Here is a 12,222-nt window from a genome sequence, read left to right as displayed (position 1 = left end):
ATTTATTGGGAAATCTACTACATAGGTGTGTCCAACCTAAAGGGTGGGGGCCGTTGAAGACACACTGAACTTGTTTAACTATGTGTGTGTATGTGTGTGTAAATTACGTACATGTGTGCAATTTTTACAAAAACATCACGTTGCAGCTGGTGTTGATGGCTCCATTCACTGTCCAACCTTGCTCCTGTTTAGTCTTAACACTTATCTCTTCCCAACCACGTCCTCGGAAAGGTGGTTGCGTCCCTAAACTGCCACACAGTGCACTAAGCATTCTTGATTATAAATGTGAGTATATAAATATAATACAAAAGATTATAAACGTGAGTACATAATGATTCATATATAATGATTAAGAAGCATTATATCTTTATTAGAAGCATAAACGTTCTTCATTGCAAGCATCATCAATTTATCATTGCAGGCATAAGCTTTCTTCTTTGCAGTAATTTATGTAGCGTTTCTGCAGTTTTAACAAAGCGCCCCACAAAACAGTTAACATAAAGTAAAACAACAAACACAACACATAACATAAAACAAGGACGTCCTAACCACTTTTCCCTCACACTCTTCGTTGTTGAAATACCATATATACATAGATATACCGTATAGAGTATATTTTTTATGTTACTCTTCAGCCAATTCCTAACAATCATGTTGGCCACCATGTTGACCAGAAAATGTGCGATCCACTTGCTGTGTTCAAAAACAGGTTCAAAAGCAAACCGCAAAATAACTATTTAAATCAGTTTTAAGCCAATAAACGGATGAGATGTCATAGTGTAATGGAGCACCAATTTTGAGTAAGAGAGAAAAGTGATGTATAGATCTGCCAGCGTCTGTGCTCAAACAGTATGTGTACAAACCGAAAGTTGTACAAACCTACTTAAACATAGCACGCACAAGGGGAAATGCGTTTGTTTATATCTAGATTTCTTCCTTCGCCTGTCGAACTGAGATATACAAAATAAATGACCCGTTACAATATTAATTAATTCATTCAATCATTCATTTTCCAATCCGCTTTATCCTCACAAGGTTCACGGGGTGTGCTGGAGCCTATCCCAGCCATCTTCGGGCAGTAGGCGGGGGACAACCTGAACTGGTTGCCAGCCAATCACAGGGCACACACAGACACGTACAACCATCCAAGCCCATGCTCACACCTAGAGACGATTTAGAGTGTTCAATCAGCCTGCCATGCATGTTTATTGCAATATTAATATCAAACAAATGAAAACACACAAAGAACGAGAGGTTGGACTAGACAAGTTTGTTATACTTCCTCCTACACCCTCTCAAATCACTATTACCTGTTTATATGCCCAACAAAGCAACAAGCAAACAAACAAACACCCATCAGGAAGCAGTAATAAAGCAGCAGGGTTAAGTACTGTGCATTTTTCCAGTGTTAAATGGGATCGACATTACAACATAGCCATGCAAAATCTTATGTTTTTTTCATGACTCAAACCAACATGAATTTGTATGTTCGACGATAGCTTCAACTCTAGTCATTAAATTTCATAATGAGGGAAGGCACAACACAACCCAAGGATAACAAAGTTGTACAATACAATACAATACAATACATGCTGATTTATATAGCGCTTTCACAACAGCGGCAGCTGTAACAAAGCGCTTAACAAAACAGTTAACATAAAGTAAAATAATAAACACAACACATAACATAAAACACGGACAGTCATGCAGTCCTAAACACTTTTCCGGGACACGCTTTGTTGTTTGAGGCAGTTAGAGATGAAAGAGGAGAGAATCAAAGTGTCCTTTCACCAGTGGATCAGAGACGTCATGCTCAAAATGTGCACACGTTGGCTACAAGCTAAGTTTCAAAGTCAACAAGCTGTAGCATCCATTGACGAAAAAAGAGATTGGTTCACTTCTCCTGTCCCATGGAAATCCATTTCAATTCCAAGCGGCGACTCTCGGTTCCAAATACGCATCGGCGCTCTGCGCCAACGCTCCTCTCTCCTCATCCTCAACTTCAAGCCATCCATCCAGCCGCACCAACGCCGACTGTCCAACAGCGCTGACATCTCCACTGAACAAAACGGGGTTGTGAAAAATGCTGCCCATTACAGGCGCAAAAAACACAAGCGCCCCAGGTCTGTCCAGCACCGACAGTCAATGGCGCCAACATTCCTCCCAATCAAAATCTGTGCTGGTACAGGCGTGCCGCCGAGAAGGCGCAACCACCAAGCACAGATACTTCTCCTTTGACAAATAACTAAAGTTGTAACTAAATTTACATAATTTCATGACACAAGACCATCATTTCTCCCACATCAGGAGCCGTGATGGCTATTCTCATGTTTCAAGAGAAATGTGCATCTTGTGAACGTAATCCATAAAACAATGTAATATAATCGGAACATTCTGGCAATTAGCAGCATAACAGAAGCAGTTATAAAACAAATAATAAGATAATTAAAACCCACAGACAAGTAACAGTTACAAATCATCCAATTCAAGGCCTTCACTGTATACTTACACATTCTACCTCTTCCCAGAAAGATAACAACGTCCCACATACGTCCACTGACGACCACTTACCACAAACAAAAATTGTGTCTATGACTTACAAACAACTTTCTAAGCATCTCGTGACCTTCCGGCCCTTTTCAACCTAAACACATGATGACCTCCTCTTTCGTAGCATCACTGTGTCAAACCTCACCTGCCTGTTCCTTTTTACAGTATATCTATATCTATATTTATATTGCACTTATGTTGAACTGTGTACAGCTCTCTTCTGAAACATTTATTTTTGTGCATGCAAACACTTTGTTTTTTCTTCTTTCTACCCCCCAATTTTGCTGCTGTAGACTGTAAATTTCCCCAGTGTGGGACAAATAAAGGATATCTTATCTTATAAGCCAGGCTCTGGTGTTGTGCTTTCTGTAGCTGGATCTTCTCACGGCCGTATAGGCTGCTCCGATGGCCAGCAGTGGAAATGAGTACTTGGAAAAAAATATAATAAAAATTAGATCACATTTCCCACATTCACGTCACTTTACACTCACACTCGATCACTACTCAGTACAGTACAGCGATGAGACACGGGCAGTAAGCAATGCTGAAAAGGCCTATCTCTCTACCTATCTCTCTCTCTCTCTCTCTCTCTCTCTCTCTCTCTCTCTCTCTCTCTCTCTCTCTCTCTCTCTCTCTCTCTCTCTCTCTCTCTCTCTCTCTCTCTCCCCCCCCACAAACACACACACACACACACACACACACACACACACACACACACACACACACACACACACACACACTAGCAATTTGCAGTAGTTCTGCACTTCTGATTGCAATTTGGTCCAACTTGTCCTTTTGTCTGTGATTTCCTTGCGTGTATTTTGCCCGTGGTAATCCGCGAGGGAGCTCTCTCTCTCGCGCTCTCGCTCTCTCTCTCTCTCGCTCTCTCTCTCTCTCTCTCTCTCTCTCTCTCTCTCTATATATATATATATATATATCCACACACACACACACGTAATTGCATTCTTACGGATTCAATTGTTTAATTGAATAAACAAATTCAATTCAATTCAAGTGTCGCTGCGGACAGTGTACATGTAAATAAGCCAATACTTTTCTTCCTAGTAGGCTGTTACATCAGCACTTATTGGCCAGCTGGTCCAGCGTCACGAGAAACCGCTAACTTTGCGTTGCCGAAAAGGGCTTAAGCCACCGCCTCTGTCACGCCCTTTCAATTAAAGCAAAGGACGTTGAGTTTTATTGCATGTACTATAATATCTAGTTTTCTTTATATGATAGAATCCCTGAAGCCCCCTGTGATGAGCTCCCTTATTCTGTTGCCAGGAGCTAACAGAGCGGATTCGGAGACTACACGTTGAACGAGAGAGCCTTGAATCCAAAATGGAGGCAGAAAAACATGTGATGCGAGCCCAACTTCGCGACCTGATAGACAAGCAGCAGGTCGAGATTCGGCAAATGACAGTGAAGCATCAGGCGCAGTTGAATCAAACTCAGCAGGATCTTCTGGGCCAGATTGATGATCTGAGAAGAAATGCAGTCACGCCGCAATCTGTCAATCAGGAGGCCCCAAAAACTGAAAACGTATCTGACGATTCAGCCTCTGTCCAGAGGATCGCAGAGTTGGAAGGTCGGTGCTTTTGTGAAACCAATCACTTCAGTGGTTTGACATTTTCTGCTGTTAGTACCTAGATTTAATGTCAATGTGGAGAAGTCCATGCCAAAGATATTGCAGAACTTTCTCAATACTGTGTTTTTAACTCTTTCATTGTGGTTGACAAGTACTGTATACTTCAATTCCGTTTTTCAAAGGAAATGGGTGAGGGAGCATCCGATGCTGCTTCACCCTAAATTTCAGACTTTGCTGATGCACAACCACCAGTAGATGATGGCATCAATGATACCCCATTTTAGATATGAGATTAGCACAGTTTGTGAGTCCACTGGGAGAAATCGCTGCATTTGATGCAACCTACCTTTTTTCTACCGCTGATTATAAAAGAATAGAAAAAGGCAGAACAATCAGACATTTTTCCCCCGAATGAGACAAGAGAATATATTTTTTGATTTGGTAGATCTGGTGTATCTAGGATCATTAAAGACAATATCCCGTGGGTCTTGAAAATGTAAAAATGCTCCAAAATGGCTGGCACTGAATGAGTTTAGTATTATTTGTAGATATGTTCTTAATGCAATCAAAAATTTTACCCGCGTGTGTGTTGATTGCTTATTAATGGATGGAATAAGCGAAAGGATAATCGATTCTAAAAAGATTCCTGAGTGACAGCCCTAAAAAACATCGCTACAGAGCTTTTTAGATGTTGGCATAATGATGTCATACTCATAAATCACAAAGGGTATCAACATGGTCTTGATGACAGATTCTGCCTGTGACTCCACCTGACCAAGGTTTTAATCTTGAATAGAGCCAGTGTGATATTTATGAGAAGAGAAGAAACTCCAGCAAAACAAGTTAATGAAACTCTTAACACTCATTTAAGGTCACACGCCTTGTTAAATGATGGAAAGAGTTGAATTTCCTCCATAGCGTGTCTCTTATCTCTTCTGATTCTTTTGTGACTTGATGGGGAGAATAGCTCAGTACCATCCCACAAAGTTTTATGGATCTTTGGTTATTTGCTGTCTACAATTTATCTCCCTGGCTCACATTGAGTCAAAGTGGTAGGTACTATTTTGAACATTCGCAATGTGTATGCGCCATGCTCCTCCCCATTGGCTCAAATGAAGTACTTAAATGCATTTTAATGTTTTGACTTTTTGACTAAAAGGCATATGGAATCTCCTTCATTATTAGCTTACAGGCGGCCGTGCATTTGTATATTAGCCGTTTTTTCTTTTCAATATTTTATTTATGTATTTCTTTATTGCTTGTTGGAGGAGTAAATAAATAACCACTCTTATGCAAATGATCAGTCAATCAGTAGGCTCCCTTCATTGTTCTTGTGGAAATAGAACTGATTCAATTTCTTTACCTTTACTTTTCTTCTGTATGTCAGCCCAAACAAAGCAAAAAATGGATGAAGCCAGCAAATCGGAGGCCAAGTTCCTAAAAATGAAAGCCTGGTCGAAATCTCGGATCAGACAGTTGGAGGAGGAGCTGAAAAAAAGTCAGGTCAGATGACCAACCCAGAAACTTAATCAGGCTTTTCTTTTATGCTTGTCTTCATTAATGTTGAAATGTTTGTGATTTAAATTTTTTTTTATTTATTTTTTTTTTAGATGAAATGTTAATATCATACCACTGACAAAGATATGTAATCTGACACCGTGCTGTTACATAGCTCCAGGAAAAAAAATGTAGCAATTAAGGTGGAACACCTTAGTTTGAAACCTTGGTTCACTAACAAATCAGTTTACAATCTCGGGGCGCTGTACATACGGCGAGTACCGACTGGCCCATCGCACTGTTTGTGCAGAGCGTGCCTGTTAAGTCCAATTACCCCATGGGGATAAATAAAGTTTCCTGAATCTGAAAACCTGAATCTGAACAAACATTTTTTTTATCGAGAATTATCACATATTTACTTTTTTAGCACTTTCACAACAGCTGCAGCTGGTTCACAAACTATGCTTCCTGACATCCACGCAGAATGTTCATTTTTCCCTTCACACACGGTGTCATGATTCGATCTGTACATCATGTACTCTTATCTATCTATCTATCATGGCTTGAGACTGCTTATAAAATGCTCACAAATGTGCACAATTTTTCAGTGTGTGCAAGGTACAAATTTTCATCTGGTCGCACAGCATGAGTGCATGTTTATATTCTTTTATGCTCACTTTGCACATGAAAATCATTAGTTTGCATGCTCCACTACGTTCATCAGAAGAGCCACGGCATTGTGACACGCACAGTTAAATGGTCTGTCACATATGGCTCTTTTCAGGTACTCAAAAGCTCTTTACAGTGTCACCTCATTCACCTACTGATGGCGCAGCGTCAGGAGCAACTCGGGATTCAGTATATATTGCTCAAGGACACTTCAACATGGTCTCAACCATCAACCTCTGCATTGGAAAAAGACCACTCTACCACTGAGTCATGCTGTCCCACTATTAAGTAGAGTACTAGTACATAAAAGCAAAGTAACAGCAAAGATAATGGCATTATCTAATAAATTAACCTCTGCAAAACAGCATTTAACTTTTTACTTTTATTGCCTGTAGTCGGAGAAAAATGCAAAAATGCAGTCGCAGTTTCGATCAGAAAGCGATAAATAGTTCATCCCCAGCACCACTATATGCAAGTCTTACATGCTAACAATGTTTACTATTTCCTTTTAAGGCTGGTATTGCGCCTCCTGATCTTACTGCTCTGCGAAGTCGCATTACGGAACTGGAGGCGGAACGAGAGGAAAACCTTTGGAAGGTGGAGCAGTACGAGGAGCTCAAAGCAAACTCTGGTACTTAAACTGAGTTTGCGGTGGCATGTTTTGTTTTCAGTTCCGAAAACTTGCAGATTTAAATCTTAATGTTGACCATTTATCGCATAAAAATGTATTCTCACACAGCGTGTTGATTCTTTTATCAACAGACATGCTGGAGGCTAAGCTGGTGGTTTATGAGGAGCAACAGAGGACACTGCAAGCAGACCTGGAGCAGTTTACAAAGAGAGCTACTTCTCAGGTCTGCGGCATTATTTTTCAAATAGTCTGACCAAGCGTGCATTTTCAGTGAGGCGCTATGTATATTGTTTCTTGACTTCCCATAATCTTTTTGACCACAGGCAAGCGAATCCGGAAGTGCTGATGATGCTCATAGCCAGGTCTTGGAGTGGCAGGAGATGGTCGATGAGGCAGTGAGTGCCAGGGATCAGGCCAAGGAAGAGAAGGCTGCCATGGTCCTTCGCATTAGTCACATGGAGGAAGAAAGAGAGGGTAAGGACTTGGCCAGAGGATGACGATAAGTAATGTTACGCGTCTTTAAATTAAATAATTTTAAAAACAATATTCAACATTCAATGGTTAATTACTTTTTCAAATATGGTGCAAACAGCAGCAAAAGATAAGTGTAATGAATTGTATTGCCCTTTGACTCATGGCCATGCCTTCATTCAGATGAATGTAGTCCAAATCTCTGGTCAGTTAGGAGGGATGTAACGATATCCGAACGTCACCATACGATATTCTCACAATATGAACCTCATGATACAATAATGATGAAGGGAAGAATTTTCATCTGTGCTGTATGTTACCCATACAGTACATTTGACAATAAAGTTTATCCAATCCAATCCAATCCAATGATCATGATATTATGGGGAGGTTGGCGATACAAACAAAGCTCTGAAGAACACAAACTACAAATACAAGAAAAATAAATGGGAACAATTGTATGTAAAAAAAGGTCTTGTCTATCCAGTGCTAATTAGCTGAGGTCATAATTATACATCTAGTTCAAATAGCACAGGTAGCATTAACCTCAGTGTACATAAATGACATACAATCACAAACACCTAATATTGAAACACTTTGAAGCAAATGAACGCACACGTCCATTTGTGGAGCAACTCAAACCTGTTAACATTCCCCTTCATCTGGCAATTTGCGTGCCCCAATGCCTAATTCAAGTTAAATTTAACAAATAAACCAACCACCAGAGGGTGCTGTAACAGCACAAATGGAAAACAGTCTGGCCCTTTCAACAGATGTGCTGCTATTAATATCGTGACATGACAACAACGGTATTGTGGCAATTTTTGCAATACAGTACTCCCTCTGTTTTCGCGGTTAATGGACACCAAAAAACCCCTGTGAAAAGTGAAGCGCAAAGTGGTGAGGGATTATTGTTATCGTTACATCCCTTACCAGTTCGTCAATTTGATATCTTCTTTGGTGTAGAAAAATAAATGTACAAAGTTGTACTCATGAACTGATAAATAAGTGTCAATTCCACCCCTTTTTTTATCCTAACCCCCCACCACCATCCTCTTCACTGTCACCATAATTATTGCTGCAGAGGGAATTAGAATTTTTTTTTTAATTATTGTTTACTATTTGTCCTTTTGTCACATGAACATAACTTTCCCTTTATTTGTTTTATTCACTGCTCTCTCCATTGTTAATGAGGAATACTTCATTGACACTGTGCTGTCCCATCATGAGGACCTGTGCCCCCAATTGCCCTCTCCAGCTCCTGCTCCATGGATGGGAGTAGCCACACAGAGCAGTTTCCCATCAGTTTTGTGCATGCAGGCTACTTCCTTAGCAGTGGTGCAGCTCTTCCTATCTGTACTGGCTGCAGTTTCCCAGAATGTTGTCTTTAATGGGTTGAGCTGCAGCCAGTACAGTAGTAGACTGCACATTTGAGTCTTAGTTTCAGTTCGCCTTCCTACCCCACTGTTTGGTGTGATTTTGCTTTTGACTTCTTCCCTCTGTTTCTCTGTCTTTTGAATTCTGTCTCCGATATTTCTTTGTTGGCCACACTAAAATTAATTGCAATAAGAGTTCATAAAATTAAGTTAACAATATCAAACCTTGGTAAAAATGATGGAATCACCAGTCTCTGAGGATGTTCATTTAGTTAAATTTTGTAGAAAAAAAAACATCACAGACATGCCACAAAATAAAAGTCATTTCAAATGGCAACTTTCTGGCCTTAAACACTAAATGAAATGGAGAAAAAAAAAATCTGTTATTTGTTACATTTATCGAGACTCAAGAATAATGTCCTTGCATCGGTGATGACGACGAGCAGGGCCAATGATCAACATCTCAGTTTTATCGAGTTTACGAAGCAAAAAATTAAAAGACATCCATTGTTTAATCTCAGCAAGGCACATCTCTAGATTACATCGGATTAGTAATTTCTAACAACATATATCGTTGGGTATCATCAGCATAACAGTGAAAACTGTGGGGACTACGCATGTAACATTACAAAACTCAGAAGTCGTATTACCATAAATTACATGGTTGCTTAAGAAGGGATCAAATAACAGCAGTCTTAAAAACAAGTTTGACAGTGACAGAGGGGAGTGATAAATGAATTGTGAGTGCGAATGGTTGTTCATCTTTGTCTGCCCTGCGATTGGCAGTTGGCAACTAGTTCAGGGTGTACCCAGCCTACTGCCCGAAGATAGCTGGGATAGGACCCTTGTGAGGATAAGCGAAACAGAAAATGAATGGATGGAGTAATACATTTGAAGCTATGCAATCCCCCCAAAATTTGAATACTTTGGAACACACTGAGTGTTAAATTTCATTGAGTAGGAACCATTCTGGAAAACCTTCTTTTACCAACAGAGTCGTCAAATCCAAAACGTCTGGCACATCAGGCCCTGCCTTTTTCCTCTGAAAAGTCAGTATTTGTCTTGAAACCCAGACTCATCTCTCATCACACGATATCCTGATTAGTCGACTAATCGCAACTACTGTTGGTCATCGTCGACTCTAAAAACAATCGCTTGTGCCAGCCCTACGCACCAGTGCAACAAGTCGAAAAAGACTAGTGCTGGGTACCGAGTCCCAGTACTAAACTGGCCCTGGGCCTGAATTTTTAAAAATTGCAATACAGTAAATATTCTCTCGTGCGGACTCGTGTTTGCGCTGTCCAATTTGTCCTGACAACAGAAATTCCTCATTTGGGAAATGAGCATGGTACATGTCCTTTATGAACCTGTAAGTATGTTGACAAAATGCACGTGTAACAACACAATCAATAAAATACAAAAATATACTGTCCAAAAACTGTTTATATAACCAAAACTGCAATACAGGTGTATCCAAAAAAATCACGACAGTAAAATACATACAGTATTTTAATTTTTATTTTTTTTCTGTCTTGGGAAAAAAATTAGTCTATTTTGGATTGTTTTGTTGGATGCATTCTTTGGTTTATGACAATGTTTGCCTGCGTGTCATACAGTTTTCTTGCTAGTTGCAAGTAACTGTCCCGTTGATCACCGATGTCTGGTAATTCTTGTGCATACTGATGGATTTGTTGCCATTTGCATTGCTTCCTCGCTGGATGGTGGCTTGTCATCAGGAGTTGAATCGATGCCTTGTTTTTTAAAGTTTCGTAGATTTGCGTCTTTCCGACTCCAAGTGTCTGCTGGATGCTTTTAACTTTGTGTCCATCCTCGCTCAAACGGATGCATTTCACTCGCTCCGCTCCAGTCATTACAGTTCTTCTACGTTTCGATGCCATGATCTACACGACGTAAGTGAATAAAGTTAAAATCTTTCGCAATTGCAGTAAAACGCATGCCAATAAAAAGTCACTTACACGTCTTCGTTTTGAATCTGATGAATGAAAACGGCGAAGTGAAAATGTGTCTCAGTGTCGTCGTTCCGTAGCATTGGGTGGGCGTTGCGTGTATTTAAGCTCCCGCGGCATGACGTCTCAATCCGGTTTACGGGTAGTGGAATTTCCGCCTACGTAAGTTCCGGTAACATGTCATATCGTAGTCAAAATGTTAATGCACGAGTTTTTATTCCGGGTGAAGGAAATTCCTTTTCATAGAATTCCGGGGATGGGAATATTTACTGTATCAACAAGCTCCACCCTAAACGGTGCTGTTAATGCTTTTAGAGAAGTTGGTCTCATGAATTTTCAATTGATATAGGCTAAAATAATGTTCATACATTATTTTGCACCTGTCTAATGTTTCTAATCAGGACACGAATTGCGCTGACAAGCGGGGGAAAAACACATTTTGATCTGTTTCTTTTTCAGTAGTTGCTTCAGATTTTTATTGTGCACAGCTGTTGATATATCTCCTCCATAGTGGCGCAACACTGCAACTGCAGTTAAAATACGTAGCTGCGGCAAATGGACTTCAATTGCTCAATCAGCACAGCTTGAGCTGTACTCTGTGTTGAGCGACATCAATCATTCTGGCTGGGGTCGGCAGAAAATTAGCTGGAAGCGGCCGCCTTGCAATTTTGAACGCAGGAAAAACCCTGATCCTATTTCTTTTAAAATCCTCCTTGGGATTATTATCTAACAAGTGCAGGATTTCAACAGTTACTGTGATTCGTAATACCATTATTAAACATTTAATTTCCCTTTTGACCCACTTGTCTACTCACCAGTGTTGTGTCCAAGGACCGGCAACCCGAGGCCAAGGCCAAGGCCAAGGACTTGCCTCCGAGGCCAAGGCCAAGGCCAAGGACTTGGAAAATTTTCCGAGGCAAGGCCGAGGCCAAGGACTTGAGAAATTTTCCGAGGCCAAGGCCAAGGACCAAGGACTGATTTTGAAACTGAGGCCTAGCCAAGGACATGTATAAAACAATGCTATCATACCACTTGGCAGGTCCTCATGATTTGCAACACCCCTCCATCAGAACCCTTTGCACTCCCTAACGCTTGAATGAAGTGATTTTATTCAAAGAGTAGAACAGTCAGGGTACGTGTTATTTATACTGGGAAAAAGAAATAAAATCATATGATATACATTTATGAATTAATGTTTTAGTGCAGTAGTTTCTTAATGTGAATATAAATAAATATTATGAATAAATCAACACTCAACAGGCATGACATGGCACGGAACACAAGTTGAGAAAGGACTTTGCATTGAAGTCAATCACTGACTGCAGAAAAAGCGCTAATCTCTCAGTGATATACAGTTTACCTGCAGCGAGTCCCAGGGACTCACTGATCAGAAAAGTATGAGTCCCATTATGCTTTGAGAGAGTCCCAAATTTCGAATTCCGAAATGGTCTACTTATTCAATTGCATATGATA

General features: G+C 40.3%; 1 protein-coding gene across 5 annotated transcripts in view; it reads left to right on the top strand.

Annotated features, from left to right (window-relative positions):
• Positions 1–12,222, top strand: part of LOC109529218 (golgin subfamily B member 1-like) — a 68,320-nt gene that overhangs the window by 21,411 nt on the left and 34,687 nt on the right. For 3 of the 5 annotated variants that reach the window (XM_019892492.1, XM_019892501.1, XM_019892519.1), the window contains exons 10-14: positions 3,835–4,138; positions 5,526–5,641; positions 6,818–6,935; positions 7,067–7,158; positions 7,259–7,410. In XM_019892492.1, coding sequence (XP_019748051.1) covers positions 3,835–4,138; positions 5,526–5,641; positions 6,818–6,935; positions 7,067–7,158; positions 7,259–7,410 — 782 coding nt within the window. Of the gene's footprint in view, positions 1–3,834; positions 4,139–4,193; positions 5,191–5,525; positions 5,642–6,817; positions 6,936–7,066; positions 7,159–7,258; positions 7,411–12,222 lie in introns of those variants that run through there. The other 2 variants (XM_019892509.1, XM_019892526.1) reach the window with 2 other exon arrangements.

The sequence above is a fragment of the Hippocampus comes genome, unplaced genomic scaffold, assembly GCF_001891065.2.
Source record: "Hippocampus comes isolate QL1 unplaced genomic scaffold, H_comes_QL1_v1.1 scaffold198, whole genome shotgun sequence".
Classification (NCBI taxonomy): domain Eukaryota; kingdom Metazoa; phylum Chordata; class Actinopteri; order Syngnathiformes; family Syngnathidae; genus Hippocampus; species Hippocampus comes.
The sequence above is the reverse complement of the archived record's forward strand: the minus strand, read 5'-3'. Positions and strand labels throughout refer to the sequence as shown.